The 22,927-nt window shown below is 37.9% G+C and overlaps 1 protein-coding gene across 8 annotated transcripts in view; it reads left to right on the top strand.

The window, feature by feature from the left end:
* The window catches only part of LOC119785179 (partitioning defective 3 homolog B-like), a 293,089-nt gene that overhangs the window by 242,068 nt on the left and 28,094 nt on the right, over positions 1-22,927 (top strand). For all 8 annotated transcript variants that reach the window (XM_038287640.1, XM_038287641.1, XM_038287642.1 and 5 more), the window contains one exon: positions 18,487-18,563. In XM_038287640.1, coding sequence (XP_038143568.1) covers positions 18,487-18,563 — 77 coding nt within the window. The remainder of the gene's footprint in view (positions 1-18,486; positions 18,564-22,927) is intronic.

Consider the following 22,927-nt stretch of genomic DNA (forward strand, 5'->3'; position numbering starts at 1 on the left):
TTGTTCAAGCTTTCGCAAAAGCCGGCATTATTTCTGAGGAGCCGCCCGGCACGGAAAGTGACTCTGACAGCGAAGAAGGGTAATTGACATTTCTGATTTAGCGCAGCTGTTTAATTCAGAAACAGAGGATGATGACTTTGATGGGTTTGATTAATACTTTGTAATAAATACATGAATAAAGCACAAACATACTCAGTTTTGCTCCCGCTCTATTTTTCTACCTGAAAACTAAATTCAACAGCAGCCTGTGGGCGCGTCTCCTCCTCTTCACCGCGGTGGCTGGCAAGTGTTTTTCATCTAAATAATCTAAATCTTGCAGCTATATTTGCTGTGATCAGTGGGAATAAAGTAGTTTTAATATGTTTTTAAATGAGAAAGTCCACCTGAAAACTTAATAATTGCAGTCAGTTCATCCAGATTATTATTTCTGTCGGAGGCGCTCAGACCCCCACATACCAGCGGTGCACCGACAGTAGAAATCCCTTCATCAGCAGCCTCTAGGCCGGGCAGCCTCTGGGTTCACCTCTCTGGCAGGTGTTTTTCATCTAAATAATTTAAACTGCAGGCACCAGGATACCGGTAATAAAAGCGAACATATTCCGTCGGCAGGTTTCAGGATTTTAAGTTAATTTAGGAGCGATCACAGTGCTCTTTCATCAGTGATGTGTCTGTCTCATGGCCAGCTCCCAGGTTTGATTAATACTTTGTAATAAATACATGAATAAAGCACAGTCATACTCAGTTTTGCCCCCGTTGTATTTTTAAATACGCAGTAGAGGTACTTAAAGGTAGTAGAGGATATGTACCGGTATATAAAAAACGCGCCCTATAGTCCGGTGCGCCTTATGTGTGTGTTAAATACAGAAATGGCACGCATAACTGAGACTGCGCCTTTTAGTACGGTGTGCCTTATGGTCGTGAAAATACGGTAGAAAAATAAGGTGTTTAGATTCAGAAAGTAATATTCCCTGATTTTCTCTTTTCCTGTATGACTTGAAAGTAGGGCTGGGCAATATGGCTTAAAAGCTTATCTCGATATAAGGTTTCATATTGGTTGATCTTGATAGCTGTTAAAAGTTTTTATACAATGAAAAATAAAGACTAGTAGGGAAAAAAGTTGAATTTACCTTAAAAAAGCATTTATGTTAAATTTAACTTTGGCTCAAGTTCAAATGTGCAAAACATTTAGCAAATAATTATTATATGAAGTGATTGTTTTACAATATGGCGCCAATGCCGGGCAGTTCTCAATGTTGCAACCTGTCTACTGCGCCGCTTGTACAGAAGTCAGCAAATGACGATGGCTTTAGGTATTGTACTCCACTGAGACTGGCTCACCTGACAAATTAAGTTTGTTTCATTGTCTGATTTTGCTGCCACTGTGAGCAGGCATAGCTTATAGACACCATCAATCCGTACTTGTCGGACTTCAAATGTCCGAAATTCTGCCACACCTGTGACGATGCCCTTCCACTTGTGTCCTCTCAAACAGTACAGCACAGCTGAGAGACCAGGAGCCGGCTACTTTGCATGCTATTGCAAGTTTGTCGATCAGTTGGAGCTAACAGCTGAGATGCTCCACTGTATACCTTTTTTTCCCGTTTCCTTTTATTTCCAGTTAAGTTGCTTCCGGAGTTCAACACCTTTTATTCAATAATTATTGAAGATATTTTGTATTATTATTGTTCACATTGATATTGTAATACCTATCGTTATTTATTGCCCAGCCACACTTGAAAGGTCATTTTGTATAACAGCTAATTGCTTTAGCTTGTACTAATGAGGGCAATGATTAAAATTTTCAAAAAAAAAACTAAACGTGATAAACATGACTGGAGGAGAATCCTGCTTCATCTTTCCACCATCCTCATTGATTTGGACGGTATGAGAGGAAAACAAAACAAAAGTCCTAGAAGCTTGTTGTTGGAGAACAGCAGCAAAGAGCAGCATCTTGTTGTCTCCCTGGCAACCATTAGCAGTATTCTGTTGTACATTATTTACTTATTTAATGGATTCAAACACGAGGTGGTTTTTCAGTGGGAGATTATGCTGCTTGAATAAAAGATCAATGCTTTTTTGGTTTTTTACACATCCTTCCCAGGGTTCAAATAAGTATGTGGGCTGCAATACATGTTTTTTATTAGTTTCTAACATTCATAGTTTAAACTGTATCCTATTTTACCACCAACCACGTCTCTGTAGGGGTTTAGATATACACTAGGAAAAAAAACATACAAAAACATCTAGTTATTTCCTTCTAATTTCCTAGTCTTTATATTTATTGTGGCTTATTTGGGATAAATTGTTAAATTTCCAGTTATAAGATATATTTGATACTATGATTAAAAAAACAACAGATGCTGAAACTGAAGAAGGTAATATTTACATTTGCAGTTTTTAGTTTAAATACGTTTAACTGGGTAGAAATGTGGAAATACTTACCTTTAATAGTCATAGAAAGAAATGAATGAAGAATGATGCAGAATAAGTAAAAAAAAAAAAAGGAATAAAAGTGAATCTGGGAAAATTTGAGCTAAGAAGGTCAAGACTTTCATGAAATTAAATGGTGTAAAAACTGTATATAGGGAAGGCTCAAATGTCTCCCAAGCCATCCTCAACCCCTGACTGAAGCCAATCATCAGTGAGAGGAACTGAGTTTGTGTGAGAGGCAGAAGGAAAGAGTGCCACTTTCATCCTATTACAGCTCCATCTAACCTTCCACTGAAGCCACCTGCTCCCACTGTCACACAGTCATAATCTCAAACTCCTTCACACACACACACACACACAGTCATGCATCTTACATTCAAAGTGTCATATCCAGACCGTACATTCAAACACATTTCCTTGTGCCAAATGGCGTAGATGGTGCTGAGCAATGTGATTTTTGGTCCTAATACTGCACTGGGTTTTCATAGAGAATTATAAATACAAATGGAAATCCTTAAATCCAAAAGCAGCTGTGCTTTTGCCTCTTAAGCCACTTGACACAATAGAAACTGGAAAGCAGGTGGAAATTCAGCCTTCCTTCTTCTTTTCTCTCTCAGCCTTCTCTCCCATTTTGTCTGGTCTCCGTCAGGTAATTGTTTCCCCTTTAACCCGTTCCTTCTTTGATTCTCCTATGCTTCTGTCTCGATGACTTCCTTGGAATTCACCTGCCTTTGTTCCCGTTAATCCTCAAAGGGGGAACTTTTTTTAAGTCGGGAAGTTTGGGGTAGAAAGGCAGCAAAGATGGGAAGTGGGGGGTTGAGGTAAAGGGATATACTATCAGGATGGCTGGGAGGAGGGTTGGCTTATAAGAATCCAAATTATCTTTCTGCACTTTTCCAGCTCGCTTTCTCTTCATTTTTCTCCCTTTTCCCTTTGTATGTGGCATCACCTACGACTCCCTTCTCTACTCCGTTTCACTCGTCTTATCAGCTCCCCACCCTGCACTTTCAAGGACAAGCTTAACTGTTAAGAACACTAAGGACTGGATAAACCAGTGTGTGTGTGTGCATGTGTGTTAGTGCCTATTGGTTTTAAATATGTCTATTTTTGTGCTATTAATTTTCCTTTCCATCTGTGTCATTGAATAGTAGGCCTTAAATATAGTGGTGCTTCCACATGCATGTTCTTTACTTCTCTGTGTTTGCTCTGTGTGCTTTTAAGGGCTTTGCTGCAGAAACTAATCCTGTCCTCTTTCGAAACGTTCCCTCTTACTATCATAAATTTATCTCCATCTTACAGTCTTTTTCCAGCACCATCATTTTCTACATTTTTCAAAATGTACCATATAGTCTTAACTAAAATGAATAAAAGCATTGCTCTTTTAATTAGTTATTTTTGAAGAAATGAAAATATTTTAATCTTAATTTTCTATTTTATGATTAAAAAGTGTGCCTTCTAGTCTTAAAACTATTTGGAGACATTTAACCTAATGTCTTTGATTTTATCAAATTAAACTTTTGCTAACGTTCCATTCAGTTTAGGAAAAGGGTGAAAAATTTTTGAAATGCCTGTCAGGTAAACTCTTATGCGGTAATAAATGACCTGAGGCGATAGCAGACTTCCGTGTTGTTCATTAGTGGTAAACAGCAAAGCATATCTGGTTACAGGATATGCACTCCTGGAATTCCAAAACACACAACTCGGGTTTCCTACAAGAATATCGTTTTAGGATTTTTCACACAAATGTTTTGCACACAGTCATAGAGTAGACTCTATTATTGACTTTCAGCTGAAAATCTTGGAACACATTGACTGAATCGTGTGAACTCAATGTTTGGTTTCTTTTTTCTCATTTTTTTAAACAATATTAAAATGATCAAGCCATCCTTTATGCATGAGCTTTGCATAAGCAGGAGAGGTTTTTTTTTTACATGAACATGAGTGTGAAGCATGTAGAAGAGTCCAGCCTCTGTCAAGGCGTTTGGTTTCAGAACCCAGGCTGTTTGAGGAGGTGAGTCAGACTACTGTATTAGGGGCCGGTATTACTTGACCTCCTGCACAAGCTTGGTTTTCCTTCTCCCCAGTGAGGTGACTTTCCACATCCTGACATCCTTTCTCAGGTGTTCTTTGTCTTACCTGAAACTCAGAGCCTGTTGGCATCAGGATGAGCAGTGTGGCTTTTCTTCTGGTCATGAAACAGTGGACCAGCTCTACACAGTCTGTGGCCCTTTACTTGGTGCCATCATGTACAAGTGGACCCAGAGTCCAGTCTGAAATACAGGTATTTAGTCAGACTGTGTCAGTAGTCTTGTTTGTAACTCTAATGAACAGAACCTGGACTGGTTCTTTGCTTTTTATTCTCAACCAAGGGTTAGAGGGGTACCTGTTTGAGGACCAGCAGATTTTTTCTATGTTTTTTGGTTCCCTTCCGGCCCCCCCTTGGCGGCTTGTAGAATACAAAGTGCATAATGGTCAACTCCTCCAAGTCCGAGGTCATTCTTACCCTAAAAAGGGTGGCTTGCTCTCATCAGCTCAGAGGAGAGTCCCTGCCTCAAGTGGAGCAGTCCAAGTATGTTGGGGTCATATTCACAAGTAAGGGGAGCAAAGAGTGGGATATCGACAGTCGGATCGGTGCAGCTGCTACTACAATGCGGACGCTACACCGATCTGTTTTGGTGAAGAGGAAGCTTAGCCAGAAGGCAAATCTCTTGATTTACAGGTTGGTCTTTGTTCCTACCCTCACATGTGGTCATACAATCCAGGTCATGACTGAAAGAACAAGATCATGAATACATATGACAATAGACATTAGTTTCAGATGCCTTCTGGGCGCCTCTCTCGGGTGGTGTATGTGGCTCCAGGGGACACTGGAGGGATCATATCTGGTCCTGAAAAACCTTGAGCTTACCCCAGAAGAGGTATGTGGGGAGAGGGAAGTCTGTGAATCTCTGTTGTGACTGCTGCCCCTGCGACACTGTCCCGAATAAGCGGAAGATAATGAGATGACACAATGAGTACCAGGCTTTTAATGAAAGTACAACACTAAATAAATGGCTTATTTATGCCACTTTCCATGTTGTTGTTTTTTAATAAAGAAACAGTCATATTGGATGTTCTAGACCTTTGGGTTTCCACTCCTGTTCATATACGTGGTAATCTTGAAAACTGTGATATATAATTAATTATAAATGTAAGTTCTGTGTACTCGAGATCTATAGAAATACTAGTATTGTTTAGAAAAGTGTTTGGTGGTTATCGTTGGTAAAACCAAAATGTGATTCCCAGAGCTTTAGCCAGCGCATTGCTTTCTAGGATCTGAAAGCTTGGGATGCCATAAAATTAATAGCTTTCAAACACCACTTAGCAAAAGCCGATTTGATTTGATTAATGGTTGTGTTTTCTGATCTCTGTGTGAACACACAGAAATTTATTAGCCATTCTTCCATTTACTTGCACACGTAGACTAAATGAGCGGGATATGCTTTGCATTAAATAGTATTAATAGCTCTATTCATTGGGGACGCTCTAAGCTGCGTGCTTTGGGGAAAATTGACCTTCTGAGGTCTTAATTGTACCAGAGGCTTAGCACTGGCGTGACATTTAACTGTGCTTCAGTCTTAATTCTTGTTGTTTTATTCTAGTGCTTTGCTGACATTTCAGTAGGAGGAGGCTTTGGAGGAAATATGATTGGTGCTTCTTTCTCACTTTCCATAAATAAGCACATTTGTTCCCATTGTTTGAGGCATTCAGTATGTTTCTCTGATTTGCATACAGTATTAGGATAATTCAGTTCATAGTAAGATGAGCAAAGGGCAGGAGCTGGCTTTTACTATAAAGCATGTAGAGAATATTATTAACCAACAATGAGAGGTTTATGGTTGTTTGTTTACTATGCATATTAGACAACATGAAGTTTCAACTCACTAGCATCCATCTATTCCTGTTTCATTTTAGTGTGAAAAAAAATATTCACAAAAAAAAAACCTTTTTATGGTTGCTAGATGTTGCTAAGGTAAAAAGAACATATAAATGTCGTTATTAAAAAAAGTCAGCTTTATCTTATCAACATAAGCAAGGGTCTACTTATTAGGCTGCAGCTGGTGGAGTGACTCTCTCTGTTCGGTCAAAACAGATTCATTAGAAGACTGATGAACTATAGAAGGAGCTAATTTGAATAGCTGTTAGCGTGTGCATAGGTGAACTTGTGTGTGAATGTGAATAAGCATGTTCTTGTGAGGGCACTTGTCGAGTCTCTTTGCTTTAGTGCTACTTTGTTAAGAGTCTGGAGTAATTAGCTGAGAAAATGGAGGGCTTTTCACCAGCAGCTGCAATTACTGCTTTCTGTAGCAGGGACTGAATGGATAAATGGATGAAAAAAAAAAGAGTGATGCACTGTATTAGATGAACAAGACAGGATAGATAAAGACTTGGATGGCTGTGGATAAAAAGACACTGGTGAATAAATAAATAAAATAATGGTGCTAAGATCTGTGAAGAGTGTGTGGAAATGAAAAACTGATCAAAACAGAAGACTTTGGTTCTAAATTTCTTTTAAGATGATTAATAATAATGATTGCCCCATTCGTTGTGTCATTGGGGACCCAACGTCCAATAATTTTCCTTTTCTTTATCAATAATATTGACCATGACAGTTCATTTCATTAATGATAGTCTAATATATAGTTCAGCACTCAAACTGGTTCTCAGTTTCAGTTAACTTTTCCTGCTGTTCAATCAAATTTGAATCAAACTTCCTTCAAAGGGCCTTTATTTTGCTAAATTATCTTTTTTGAGTTTTCAACTATTATGATGCTTTTCCTTCATCTAAATCATGCCCAGTTTTGTATTTCATTTTATTCATGTTTTTCCTCATGAATTCTGCTCTTTGAGCAGCAGTAACTTTCAGTAAGAAACAAGTGGTTTGGTCATGTCCCTCTCAAGCTGCCCCCTCCAGGAAGCACATACCTTAGCTGTGTTGGGCCTGAAATGTAAAGATATGCAAACTTTCTCTCTTCTGGAAGGGTTGATATAAGACAGTGCAATGATTCCAGATGAAAGTTAAGATAAAGTAACTATTTTAGCACCTAATTGTTTAGCTAATGTCTAAGCATGAAGATCTGTTTTTTTCTGTCTCAAGGTCTTGGACTTTTTTTCCCCAGCTTATTAAAGTTGCCACAGAATTTAACACAGTAGGGATTTAGCTGTTAAAGAAATCTCTTTTTTAGATCTGACTTTTGAATACATTAGTATACAGAGAAATAACTTCCTGACTCAGTGACTATGTACTGTCCAGGTCTCCTAACTGTTAAAAAACCTCAAATAATTAGCCCTCCAAAGCCATGCCTGGCACTTGGTATGAAGTGACCAAACATCTTTATATTGGTTTTGTGTTACTAAGTTCCAGTAATTTGTTCAGATGTAACTGTGCAACAATTCAAATTTAAATTAGTGTGTCATGTTTAGTTTTTGCATTTATATATATATATATATATATATATATATATATTAAGGCTGGGACATTAACGCGTTAATTTCGATTAATTAATCATACAAATATTAACGCGTTAAAAAAATTAACGCATTTTAATCGCACACCACAGTCTCCTGGAAGTCGTTTGGGATTTCACCCAAGTAATTATTTCACCTGTGGGGGCAGCATTAGAACTATGGCCAGAATACCGTCGGACGGAAACTGAAGAAGAAGAACAGAGAAGAATGTTGCTTTAAACTAGAAGGAGAGACAACCATGGAAGAATTAGACGAAGCAGATGAAAACATTTTAGTTGGTCCTTTGCAGGGGAAATTTTGTTTTAAAATACAGGAGGGAAGAGTCGATAAGAGCGCGGTCATATGTAAATTATGCAACAAGGAATTCGCCTATCACCGCAGCGTATCAAGCCTCAAATATCACCTGAACGCAAAGCATGTAGCAGCTAGCTTGGCAGATACTAGTGTGGAAGCTAGCCCAACTGGGAGGAAGACGAAACAACCCACACTACACCAGCTGACTGGCTTCAAGGGCAGGGTAAGCAAGACCAAGGCCGATAAAATGACCAACGTGCTGGCTTACTGGGCGGCTCTCGACTGCAGACCCATTGCTGTGGTAGAAGATAAGGGGCTGTCTCAGCGTGAGGATGCCCTAAATCACAGATTTCTACAAGTGGCTACAGCACTCGACCCTCGCTTTAAGGTGTGTAATGGTCTTCTTTATTTTTCTCTTTTATTGCTTATGACTCTTTTATTTCCTCGGCCCCCTCCCCTCGCTTATGGAATAACAACATCAACATGACTTGTATAGCACATTATCATACATAATTGTCATTCAATGTGCTAAAGAGTAAAAAAAATGAAAACAGAAAAAAATAATCCATGTTGTTTTATGGATTGAAGATAATTAACCAACTATTACCAAAGGCAGATGAGAATAATGCTATTTTTAATTTCTTTTTAAAACAAGATGCTGTTGGGGCAGTTCTAATTTGGACAGTTTAGACTTGACCATAGGCACAACCAGTAGAGGAGATTCTGGATGATGGAAACCATGTATACTAATGAATTTCATCCAGCTTGTACTCTGTAAATCTCTGATTAATGTGACCACAAACCTGATTCTGATTCTTATTCTGATCTTAAGGACCTAAAGTGTCTACCAAGAGGAGAGCGAGGAGATGTGTGGACCAGCATTGAGGAACTGGTGCCCGAAAATGTGAACAGGCTAGTATGTCTCAGCAACTGGCTGAAAGAGAGGAAGTAATCAGTTAAATGTGTATCCTGAGGCCAGTTGGCCAGTTGTGTTTCAAATGGGAAAAATTGGAGGTCGATCACTGTCACTTTATGTTGAACTGAACTGTCTGAATGGCCAATGTTATAAAGAGTTGGACTGAATTTCATTTAATTTCTGACTTATTTTTTGTAAACAGTTGAACTGTTGATAAATCCACGAATTGTGTTAAAGCCTCAGAGGCTTTTTGTTCTGAATGTACTTGAGAGTATTGCATTTTTGCGTTTAAAAAGCAGTATTAAGCTCTACCTATACCTATAGAGCTACCTGAATTTCTGAGTTTAGCGTTCCTAAATATGTTGAACTTTAAAATTTGCACTGGCCTGTTGATATTTCTTTAAAAAAATAAACAAACAATATTTTGTTTATTAAGCTTGTGTGTTGTCATTCAAAATCCATGTGGAAAAAGTTACTTCCTGCTGTTTCCAAGTATGCGATTAAAATGCGATTAATTCGATTAATTAATTTCACAGCCATGCGATTAATCGCGATTAAAAATTTTAATCGCGTCCCACCCCTAATATATATATATATATATATATATATATATATATATATATATATATATATATATATATATATATATGAATTAAAATAAAAGAAAATGTCCCTTTTCTTGGCAACCTTTCCAAGCAACAGGCTTCTTAGCGTATTTGTAGCTCTACAGGCATGCACTTTAAGCTTCAGAATGATAACCACATATGCAGAGGCTTCAATTCCCTTAGACTTCTGCAGGTGTACCTGATGTTTGTTCATTTGTTTTGGTTAACTTTATGTCTCTATGCTCCATACAGCAGCACAAAACTCTTCTGACTTTAAGAGAATTACTTTGAGAATTAAGTTCTTTTTAATTCATTCTAGATCTATGAATTGTGATCTCTATAATTTTATGCTAAAATGTAATAGTAATATTAACTATTGTAATAATCTTTATATCACCGATAAATGGCTCATCCCCATACCCTATGTCACTATAGAACAAATCATTCCAAGAGAGAGAATATTTCTTATATACAATATAAGCAGAATGTTCGGTATTTTTATACTGTAGAAAATATTTAAAGCTATTTTCAGCTATTGAGTAAATTTAAGAGCTTTACACACACACCCTCCCCCCACACCCCAATCCCACCACACTTTTAGGTTATTGAATGGGAACAAACACAGACATTAAAAACATGGCAGATAAAGGAAATAACACATGCACAAAGGAGCAGTAGGGACTGATATTTTAATTGAGTGGCCCCAATGTGCTGACAGAGCAGAAAGATATGATTGATATAGATTAGAATCAGCCACCCCTTATTCATTGATCTCTGTAAGGGTGGGAGGTAGACAAGTAAAATCTTTTTTTGATTTACAGAAGGAGAAAAGGACAATGGTATTTTAAGGCTAGTATTTAAATCTGAAAAGCACATATTGTTGAGATGCTCAAACAGCTAGAATAAGACTGGTACAGGGAAAACATTCATGTTTCATTCAGTATAATTTGTTTTAGTCAGAATATTTTGCGTTTTTTTTTTTTACTCTTGTTCTTTGCTTAGTTTTTAGATATCCTCCTATCTGAGACACGTTTCACAAAATGGGTTGAATAAATTCAGACTCAAATCTTCAACTCTGAATTAAGTTTTAGGTTTCTGCTGTTAGTAAGTTTAATGAACTATGAGTAGGTCTACTTAGAGTTGAGCATGTGTATAACAGCTATGTACAGCCATTGTCAGTAAAGGTCCGATTCTCTTTTACACCACTTGATATAATGATTTTAGTGCAAAAATAAATAAAAACTAAATGAAGAAAGTGTTTAAAAGACAGGAAACAGCACCACAGCAGCAAAGGAGCGGGAGATGGTGAACAAGATTGCTGCTCGAATTATTGCATAAACTAAAATAATACATATCAAAACGGCCTGCCATAACCTATTGTAATCACAATAACATTACAGGGGAAAAATAGTTTACTGGTTGAATGGTAGTGGATCAATGTATTATGTTTAAGTGAAATCACCTGGCAGCAGGTGAAGATAAGGAATAAAAATATTCCAACAGGTAGGACCTGTTCATCATCTCATAGTGTTCATCCTAAATTTGATCCTGTTTTCCATTATACAGTAAAAGCATACTGGTTGTTTGACTGCAGTCATTTTTTTTATAATGCTGTTATCAGACATCAATGTTCTCTCACGAAATCAAGTTCTGTTAAAGATCTGTTAAAGATGTCTGCGATATACCGCAAATATGAGGAAAGATAAGGTCTGGATGGATGTGAGATGAAACTGTAGTGCTCATAAGGATAATTTTCTGGATAAAAAAAAAAAAGTACATCTATACACAGTCTGAGAACCCACTTCCTATAAATATTTAATTCTCTGTAAATTAATGTAGCTAATTCTTTAAAAAGATCCTTGTCAAAAGGAAATGTCATGTTTGTGTTTAACACCTAATATCTCTAACAGACCTACTCACTTATTTTCTTTTTAGTGTGTGCACAAAATTACGACAAAACTCTCCTGACTAAATCAGGAAATAAAACAACGTGATTGGCTCCAAGGAGAACAGAAATAGAGGACTCTCTAGAGTTTACTAAACAAAAACCTGCTCCTGACCATGTTAGCTGTGGGGAGAATGTTACTACGGGAACAGAAACAGAGGTTGAGTAAACTCTCTTCCTGAAACGGGAAACTCTATTTCCCCTATTTCAGGTTTAGAAAACAGATTTTTTTCTTTTTTGTGAAACGGGCCTCTGGTGTGTCCCCAACTCTGGTTCTGACTTGCAATTCCTCACACATGCTTTCTATCTAGTTGTATATGCCTTAGCATCTCCAGTCTGCATGGTAAGTTTGGATGCAGCCATCATGGGTATGAATGTGAGATTAGGTTGAACCTTTCAATGGTTTATTCTACCAAGTGTTCTACCAATATTTCATCATTAAACAATTAGCTTTATTTACTTTTTTTCTGTACTCTTCTACTACTCCTTCTACATATTTTGGTTATTCAAACATCAGATTGCTGAAAGTTATAATCATTAAGCTTTTCCAGGAAAAAGAACTGACATTTTTTCAACTTTCAAAGATTAAATCTTATTGTGAATAGTACATGAACATGCATTGAAATCCAATTCCTTTTTAGTGATATGGTAAAAACTACATAAATTCAATGCCTTTAAGGGGCTTACTTAAAGTTCTACTTCTAGTTCTAATTCTAAAATTGATACTGATTCATAAGGCTTTGAGTTTCAGAGCATAACATTTGCTATTCAATATGCAACATTTAGCACATTTAAAAGATACATACCACTGAGGCTACTATTTCTCCTTCAGTCAGTTACAAACAACCAATGTTGCAACCCACAACCAGAGAGTTGTTTCGTTTTTAGACGTGAAACTATTATGTTGGTTATGAAGCTCTTAATTTGGTTTATTGTGGGCTGTCCCTGTGGACGATGACATTGGCATTGGCAAGTCTGAACGTCAACATGAGTCCAGTTTTATTCCTTCTGACTGCCAGTTGTAGCAAAAAAAAAAACAGATATAACTTCTTGTCCAGGTTCTATTGTAAACGATGTAACTTACAATAGGTGAGATAGCTCCTATAAATAACACCAGAAGCCCTGTGTAAAGTCTCTTGGAAGCCACTCACCGGGAAAATCTGAGTGACTGACAGTCTCCAGGAATTCACAGAACCATAATTACAGTGTAAATTCCATTTCACGGAGGTGGTTTTTAAGCCCTAATCCTCATAGTGGACCAATACTTGTGATGGTGCTTGTGCGTCAGATTTACGGATGCTTAAGAAACAGGAAATATAAAGGTTTCTGCTCTGGACTTAAGTATGTGTCAAAAGATTCACTTAATTTCTTCTGTTTATTTTATGCATTAAAATTGATATAATAAATTAATCAAAATGAACATATGAAAGTCCTGGCCCTAGCTAAAACCAAATTAGTGGGAGGTCCAAAGTGCTATGACCTGCTGAATGTCGCTCCTTTCCCCGTACAGAATAAATCGGAGCAGTTAGATATGTGTAGAACTTGAGTGCTACATATTATCATTTTGGCCTGCCAGGCTAAAGTACTGCCAACTGGTTCTGAAATTGTAAAGATCAGTTTGATTAAAAACACCAAAAAATACACGAAAAACCAATCCGGACTGGTTTTGGAAATATCGGGGTGTTTCTTTAATCTCTTTATATTGCCCATAGTTGCATTTTTTTCATGGTGAACTTTAAATGCATTTCATTTAATGTTCTGTCGTCCTCATTGTTCACTTTCCTGATTCAGCAGTACCTTCAATTGTCTTTAAAGTTCTGTAGTATTGCTTTCCTAAGCCAAAAGACTATTGAGTAAAGGCTACCGGGCTCCTTTAGTCATTTAGTGACAGAAGAGGAGTGAGAAGAAAGAGCAAGGATACAGATTTTAAATAAGTCAAGTTGAAGGAAGGGATTTCACTGCACTCATAAGAACCCTTTATTTAGCTTGAGCAGGCCTGGTTAATGAAGAGAATTGATTAAGTCTGCACTGGGAGAGAAGTTAGCACAGGCGGTTGGGGAGATATAGAAGGAAACAATGAACGGATGCCAGAAACAGATTTCATAGTTTGGAGAAAGTACTCCCATTTAAGCAGTATACATCTACAAAATGCTCTGTGAGGATCTAAGGTCCTTTGATATCCTTGAAGCAACTCGAGTGAAAAGGACTGAACTCTGGATCTTTTATGTGTGTTTTATTGTATCTATGGAAAAAAACAGAGAGAGAGCAACAGTAGAACGATGCCTTAGTGTGTGTCAGTGCTGAAAGTGATGGGTGGTGTGTTTTATGAGTAAATTGAAGGGTCTCTTAAAAGGAGAGAGATGAGCCCTTCTTACAGTGTGTAGATGTGTGTGCGTGTCTCTGTTTGCTCTCCCTCAGCATCAGTCTCTTCTGCTTGATTTCTGTGCTCTCCTCCCTGCCTCTCCTCTGCTCACTATGCCGTGAAATGGTTTTTCACTAGACCATTACCCCTACCAGGGCACGGCTGTGCTGCCACAGGACTCTGTGAGTGAGAGGGAAAGTGTTAAGGTGAGTGTGTGTTTTCCTGGGGAGAGGGAATGATGTGCGCCTTTCTGTAGCTGCACTTGAAACAGAAAGATTATAATTTTGTTTTGGGGATTTTTTTTTCTTTCTTCAGTTTGTGCTGAAGATGAGTTGTGTAAACCTACCAGTAGGTACAGTAAGTGTTTGTATCTGGATGCATGTAAAGAAATATGTCTCTTTGCACAGTGCTTAAAAATATATATTAATGCTTATACATTCATGTTTTAACATTTTATAGTCCAACTAAGAAAAGTTAAAAGACATAAAAATACATGGTCTTCTTTTTTTCTTTTCTTTTTTTTTTTTTGCCTATAAAAATCTTAAAAGTGCGGTACACATTTTTATTTAGCTCCTTTTACACAAGTCCTTTACTGTACATAAATCTTGTAATTAGAAAATAAGCGTAGATGTTCAGTTAGATTGTCATATTTCTAGAAAGCATTAATAAACAAGCAGCATCATGACGACTACACAACGCAGCTGAAAAACCAAGGTCAAACTGTTGAAACGTTCAAAGCATTTAGTTGGTAGTCAACAGTCCCATCTACAGTTAATAAGATATCATATAGGAGATGCAGAGATCGTCAATTCCTCTGAGAGAATATGTTGCCAGGACAACTATTATTCATGCACTCTAAATAGTCTTATTCAACACTCATGAATAATGGAAAAAATTTAAAAGTCCTCCCTGAACACTAAAGGAAACATCTCTAAAAATCAATGTGTTCAGTCCAACTTTTTGGCTTATAAACAACCCCAACAGTCAAACATGGTGGTGGCAACATAAGGCCTTTCTTTAGCAGGCAGGGAATTTAGTTCACCAACCAACATCTACGGGTCAGTTTTTTCCACTAATAAGTACTTAATAAATTAGCCTTTTACCAATGTTAATCACGTTTCTGTTTAAATATCTCCTTTATTTTCCTTTTTCTTCTGCTTTTGCTTCACCTCGTAATTTCTCACAGCCTCTACATGATGCAAGTCCTTCCTCCACACATCGTTCCCCATCTCAAGCTCCCCCTTTAACATCTTGTTTAAATTCTGCTGTTAATATCATTTCCACCTCCCCACTCTGCCGCCCTTGTCTTCACCTCATTCTCTCTTGTTTTATAAGTCACCTCTCATCTCCTTTTACTCCCTTTGCTCCTCCTGAACAACTTCATAATTTCCCTCCTCCTCAGTAAGTCATTTACTCTGGTCTCATTCACTCCATCTCTCTTTCCTCTGTTCTTCTCCATTTAATGCCTTTTCATTTCTGAGCTCCATACCTCTGTTCGCTCTTAATATCCCGCAGTTTCTTTACCTGAGATATTGAAGCCATAAAGACAGGTGTTCAAAAGAAAGCAGGGCCAGCAAATCTGATTTATATGCCTCCCAGCATCATTCCCCTGAATACAGATAGACGAGGAAAGGCAAAGAGGGGGAGCAAATAGCTTTGCTCTTTGATATCGAAATCTCAGCATGTTGTGAAAGAAGAAGCACCAAGCTTTCTTAGAAACCTCCAACCTTTTGTCTCCATCACACCTCACCTCATATGGTGTACCCTTGAATATATTTCCCCCTGTTCTTCTTTCTTGTGCATTTTTTAAATTGCCAAACAAAAGTAGTTAATTAAGTTGCAACATCAAGCTTCACTTGATTGTAATTGGTCAATGCAAAGTATCTTACAATTATAAAGTGAAAGGAAAGTGGTGTGTTATTTTCACTAGTTTTTGTTTTAGAAGTTAAAATCTATAAAATGTGGTGTGTATGTTTATTCTAAAACCCCGAAACATAACCAAGTACAATTATTTGCTTTAAGGAATCTAGGTAGGTGTCTCTTCATCTCAGTATAAATCTAGCCGATCTGTGAAAGTCTCAGAGGTTGAATTAGACCTGCATCATGAAGAACAAGGAATATAGCCAACTGGTCAGGATCAAAGTTGTGTAAAAGTCTCAAGCAGAGTCAAGATATAACATAATATGCAAGGTGTTGAACATCAAAGCCATGGCAAAGCCGCAAGGATTCCTGTTCGAGGCTTTTAAACAAAACACTACATTTTGGAATAAAAAACCTTACGTTCCACTGAGCAAACTATCTTCATGGTGGTACATGGTGGTGGCAGCATTGAGGTTGGGGTGTGCTAGACCCATGTACAATCCGCACAGAAAATGAGCTTTCTCTCATGATGTCCACAACATTTATCTCGGAACGGGGAGAAGAATCTCTTTGGTTCTTCCCCCATCCTGGCTGGCTCCAGGGGGTTGTTTACAGGACAAACTGAAAGCTGCCAACTCCACACAAAAGAAAGTAGAAAACACAGCTGTTTACAACTTTTTCTAAGCTTTATCATGCAGGGGTTTTTCCCACAATCTGTTGACAGTCCTGATATTTATGGACTGAATTATGGGATGTCCCTACAGCCATTATCCCACTGAAAACCTAGGTTTTTCAAAACCGGGTTAACCCTCTAACAATTGGATTTTGGCTCTTTTCCCATTTGAGCTAAAAGCCGAGTTCTACCACCTGCTGGCAAGCTGCGTGGTCACTGTCCCCCACCACCGCATATCTGATGACAGCATCAAGCTGGGTGAGTGCTGATGATGTCAACAATGTGACAGAAATCAGGGAAGTAAATGATGGAGAGCAACATGGATAGGAGCCACAGTGCGATGTTCCCACAGCTAGCCAATCAGAGCCGAGGCGATTTTAATGCAAGTCGCATGCTGAGTCGTTTGACCCGGGTAGACAAGCATCAGGGAGCTGTTCCCACTGCTACTAAAACCCGATCATTCCCTGGTATAAACGGGTTTTTCGTCCAGTGTTAAGGGGTATAGGTGTGTACATTCGCAAAGCCTCGTCAGTTGCAGCTGCTGCTTACTCACAATGTATTTTAACATGGATATGTCCGAGTACTTAAATTTTTTTTTAGGTGTGTGGGGTAGAAAATGTAACTGCATTAATGCAGAACGGAGAGGAGTGTGAGCCAAAATTAAAGTCTTTTGGCAACGCAGTTCTCGCAGACGTGTTTAGCATAAACATTCTAGAGTTGAAAGAACATGGGGCTGCATACAGGTCAAAACATTGCAACCTCTGTCGGTAAACATGTTACACTAAGGAAGCGATTTACTTGACAACAGGACAACAATCCAAAAAAACACAGCCAGTGGTTCAGTAGAACGGTTCAAAGCCATGCACATTCGTCACTTAGAACAGAAGCATCATGAAAGCCCAGACCTGTTTCTAGATTAGCAAAACTTGCCCCAAATATTTGTAGCTGAAAACTGAGATGGCCCAACAAGGGGGTGTAAGGCATGTCATACACTTCTAACTTGTATAAGTGCAGTATTTGAAAAATCATATCTATTCTTCCACTTCACAGTAAAAAAATATATATAATTTCAGTGTTTCTGATTGCAGACATTTAATATTACAAAATGTAAATAAATTAATGTGCTAAGTTCTGTCAGTGAAACCTTTCTTTAACAAAATATTAATAGACATTTTATTTAAAAACACAGTTTTACTTCCAGAAAACCAAAACTAAAATAAATTTAATGAACATCAAAGCTTTTGTCTATGTCTGTGTGAGTATATCTCCAGATAAAATATGTTGATGTTTGGGTTTTAGACGACTTCATTGGAAGCGCTGTGGCAGCTGAAACCTCCTTGGTGAATAGACCAGAATATACTCTGAGAGAAGGAATGTGTTTATATGAGAGGAATATGTGAAAAAGGAGAAAACAAGATGATGAGGGTTAAAGTGAGAACCAGTGAGAAGAGGAGCTGGGACAGATTGAACTGTCAGCAGTTTGGATTAATCTCCCTTTTTCTTTCAATATGAAGATGAGATGCAGTTTTCTTCATGTGAAACTGAGGGTATGCCTTTGGATGTGTGTGTGAGAGACAAAATATTTTGAAGTAACCTAACCTTGGATGGAGACCCTTTCTACCCCCCATCCTCTCTCAACCCAACAAACTTCAGAGAACCTAAATCCCTATGAACTGGTCTTTGTTGGTTCTAAATCAGCACAGTATCACAAACATGCCCAACACAGAGAGAAAGGGGATTAAGGGTTTTCCACCAGACATGCTTTAACTCCGTTTTAAAGTTCCTTTTTTTTCCCCAAAAAAATGTAGGCTTTAATGTAAGATGCTGTTCTGGCAAGATGAAATAAGTTTAGACTCTAACCACTGCCCCATACTGTTGTTATTTTGTCCTTAGATACCAGGAAGAGGGACAGATCCACGTCTGACACCAAGATATGAAGAGGTGGAACGTCAGTATGCATCCTTACCAAGGTACAACACCCTCTGTCTGCGTGAAGCTTTAGAAACCATCTCTGTTCTGTTTTCTTTTCTTCCTCTAATTAACTCCTCAGTTACTATGTTTTCCCCAAATGTCTCTGGAGGCCTTGTCTCGCATAGGAACTCACCTTACCTTTGCTCTGGGGAAAACCGTCTGGGACAAGGCCGAAAACTGATCCTCCTAAGTCTGCTCCCCCACAACAGTTGTTTTCAAATCCCCTCCTAAATGCTGAAGGCTTTTTGAATGGCTTTTCTTAGAAAGTAAATAAGCTTAACTGTAGTTTGCTTTTTGGTGTATTTTTGGAAAGAAATAGCTAAATTAGCTTTTAGCCATAAATGGTGTAAATGGGCAGCAGTAATTAGGGACACGTTGATGGTTTGCCCTAGCAGAGAGACTATCAGTCTGTCTAAAAAGTTTATTCTGCTGCTTTATGCTTTTGCACAGATAAATACGGTTTTTATTCCTCCCTGTTCTTAAATTTTACAAACTAGATGTTATGTTTGTCTTTTAAATCATTTTTAATTCTTCATCTGTTTTTCTGTTAATGAAAAATTGTTAGTTATAAAGTTATATTTTTGGCTAAAGACTTCCTTTTTAATTCAAATTTCAATTCTGTACTTTTCAGTTTCCAGACAGGTGGAATTGATGGAAATCTATTAATAAATCTTGTTTTGCATCAATTCCATGTTACCTTTTTTCAGGCTCTTTTTTTCCTTCTAGGGTAACTGATTTTTTATCATTTTTCCGCTGTTAATGGATTGCCACAGTTTGATGTTAGAGACTTGCAGTGTCAGAAAACCAGCATTCAGTCTCTGTTTAGCGTTTTTTTAGCCCAATTTGCTTCTTATCTTCTCTCTCTTCCAAAGTTATTCTCTGTATTATCTTCCCTAATATTCTCAGATGTTATTGTTTTTTGGTCCTTTAACTTCTTGGTTCTCCAGTATTTGCTCTCAACCTCTGTGATATCTTGCATTGTGACACGTATCCTATGTTTTTCCTGTTTTTGGGGGGTTGCAATTTTTTGAAGCCGAATGTGGTTATGCTTTTAAACTATCTCTTAACACCCTCAAAACTTGCAAGCTTGCAATCAAGGGACACAAGAGCCGTAACAGAAAGAAAGAAGTGTTTCTGTTCCTCTTTTCACTTTGTCGTTTTTGCTGCTAACCAACACCTCTGCAGACTAACAGATGTTGGCCGTTGTTTGTGTCTGTCAGTAAGAGTGAGTTGGCAGGTTGGGCTTGAGAACAGAACTCAAGAACATTAAAAGTTTTATTGCCAGGTTCCCAACCCTGTTAAAACAGTGTAGGATGGGTATTTCACACCTCTTTTTATCAGTGTTTGTGTCTGTGTATGTGTCTAAGATAAAAAGGGAGGGTGTCTGTGCTTGGGTGATGGCTTCGGCAGATGGGGGTTAGAGCAGTGATGATAGTTTTGACGTCTGGCTTTGGTATCTGGAGAAATTGGACACATTTGCACTCACTGGCATACTTTACATCCTGCGTTTCTGTTTCCACTCAGGAGCTTGTGCTGGTATTTCTACATGCTCCACCAAATCCACATTTATGTTTCGTCACTTGGTTTATGATGCCGATCTGAAGAGAGAATTTTCCCATGAATGTATATAAAATAGTTCGGTTTAAAGAGAAAATCATGAAATTGATCTCACATCTAAAACAGAAAATAAGACAGCAGTTCACAGACTTAGTGTCTCTGCTGCCAAGTTTCAGATGCCAGATCATTTTTGCAAGCATTGCACTTCTGTTTATTTCTTCACACCCGCATGAAGGCAAGAGCGTTCACTAAATATTCAATTCAATCTGTGCATACAGACCCCAGTGAACAAAAAAAAATCACGGAGATGAAGAAATGGACAAGACTGTAAGGACATAAAAAGGTTTAAATTATAAAACAATATTGCAAAATTTAAACATCACTCAGTGTCACATGTATAGTCATTTAGAGTAAACTGATTCTGCATTATACAGTAACAGCCAATAAAGACTCTCTACTTGACTGTCCTGAACTCCTTAGTTCATTTAATATTCCTTTTTAATTGGAAAATAATACATTTATAACATATGGATTTGGCCTTCCATTATACAGCCATCTCCTCAGTTTTTTCAATTCAGTTCATTTCCATAGCGCCAATGTACAAAAGGCCATCTCAGGGCACTTCATAGAGACAATTCAACCAGATCATAGGGTGAGATTGGTGTAAAGTTTTCTAAGGAAAACCATCTGATTGCATCGACTTATTGACTTTGCCCTTAACTAACTGTTTATAGCTAAAGAGCATTAATCTAGAAGGATCTGCAGAGAACCGGATCTCAGGTAGGAGAATCAGTCAACTGGACATCCATCAGTTGGAACATCTATAAATCTACACTTCATGTAAGAGTAACAAAGAAAAACAGAAGCCAGCCAGAAGAAGTCAATAGACTGCATGTGGAGGAAAACTAATGTTGGTTATCAGCTTTAACCAGCAGCTTCATACTTAAGGGGAAGCTTTCTCTGAGCTGGGAAAGATAGGCTAATCAGAGTGGACAGGTAGATAGATGCAGCCAAATTCATGGAAAACTTGGAATAAAACCTGTTAGAGGCTGCAAAGGATTTGAGAGCAAGATTGAGGCGCACCTCAGAGCAGAGCTAAACCTAAGAATTAAGAACAAAGCATATTATCGTCTTAGAATGGTGAGTATCGTATGTGACCAGACTAAAATTAATGTCAACAGATACTCTCTAGCTAAGCTAGTCCTTTTTCAAAGAACAGGCATTTTTTTAAGGTCTCACATTTTCAGAGCTGGCATTACCACATCTAATAGGAACTGTATCTGTAATTGCAGTGAAGGGGAAAAGTAAACCCAAATATCAAGTTGCTTTTCTTGTCTTCTGTTAGTTGAAATATTAATTATTACAGTATCCAAATCAGGCACAGAAGTAAAAACATTTTTTGTAACCACATCCAGGCTGCTGACGTTATGAACACATTATTTTTCCACCTGACTAAGGTAGAAATAGCCCAAAGGCCATGTGTATCTAGTGTCCACATGTATACCTGTGTATTTTATGAGTGCCTTTCAGGTCCATGTTTCATAGTTGCTGTATTAAGCGTTTCTATTATTTTTCCAAAGTAGTCCTCAAATAGCTTTTGGGCGAATAAATCAGATCCCGCACGTTTGACTGAACATTATTTAACTGGAATATTGAGTAGATTGAGTGAGTTACATGTGAATTGGTCTTTGCCTCTGAGTGTGTGTGTCTCTGGGAGACAAGGTTTTGATGGCTCTAAAATTAAAACATGACCCTGCAGTGGATGAGGTTTCCCTGCCTAAAGCACAAGTGCTTCGCCACATAAACTGTCAGCAAATGTCACTGCTTGAAATAGATAGGTCGTCTGTTTCAGGGTAAACTGAATATTTTGCTTCCCTATAAAACTCAACTCCCATTAAGAAAATAAAATAGTCATTGTAAAATGGGCGCAGTGATATATCAAAAACAGCTGGAATAAAGCAACTGGAATGATAAACATTTGGAAGACGAATTCACAAAATGTTGTATTACTTTTACTATTAAAAAGTAGTAAGAATAGCTCTATGTTTTTCAGGTAGTTTAGTTTATTTATATACATTCCTCTTCTTAAAGCACTTAACAACTGTTAGGGGACCATTTTTTATGTTATCATTTCTTTTAAAGGGTAGCATAATAATCAATGAACTGAACAGAGTAGTGTTGAGCTTCAGCTGTGTCACCAGACAAGTCAATAAATATCCACCCTGGTTAGCAAGATTATCAGCCCACCTCTGCGTCAAATGCATTTGTGACACTCCCCCGATGCACGTCTGAGTTCAGTGTGCACAAGTGTCCAATTTGAGGCACAGGACTTCTTTTTGACACTCAAAACAAATAACTTTTCCCTAAAATTAGCATACAACATAAAAAAAAAATGTGAACAAGTCTTTTTAGATTGTTGTTTGGATTTTGTAAGTGTCATTGTAAGCACTAGTGGGGTGATCCATGATAAGTGTGATGTTCTAACAATAAGACAGAATTGTATCTAGGGATAGGAATCGAAAACCGGTTCCTGTTCAGAACCAGTTCCGTGTGTTCTAATTCCATGGCACCATTTGGCTGCTCGCTTAACGATTCTCTTAACGGTTCCAGGAACCACCAAAGCCTAGCACTGGGCAGCACGACTTAGGTCACTTTTTTACGCAAGTTATGCACACGGCATTCAGTAAGCAAGTATGACGTGACCAGGCTTAAGTCTAGAAAGCAAAACAAAAAAAATCGCGTCCCATCAGGTAAATCGCACACAACATGGCATACATTTTAACGAATGCCGTGTTTTTGATGCCTT

The sequence above is a fragment of the Cyprinodon tularosa genome, unplaced genomic scaffold (assembly GCF_016077235.1).
Source record: "Cyprinodon tularosa strain WSP-4 unplaced genomic scaffold, ASM1607723v1 ctg242, whole genome shotgun sequence".
Classification (NCBI taxonomy): Eukaryota; Metazoa; Chordata; class Actinopteri; order Cyprinodontiformes; family Cyprinodontidae; genus Cyprinodon; species Cyprinodon tularosa.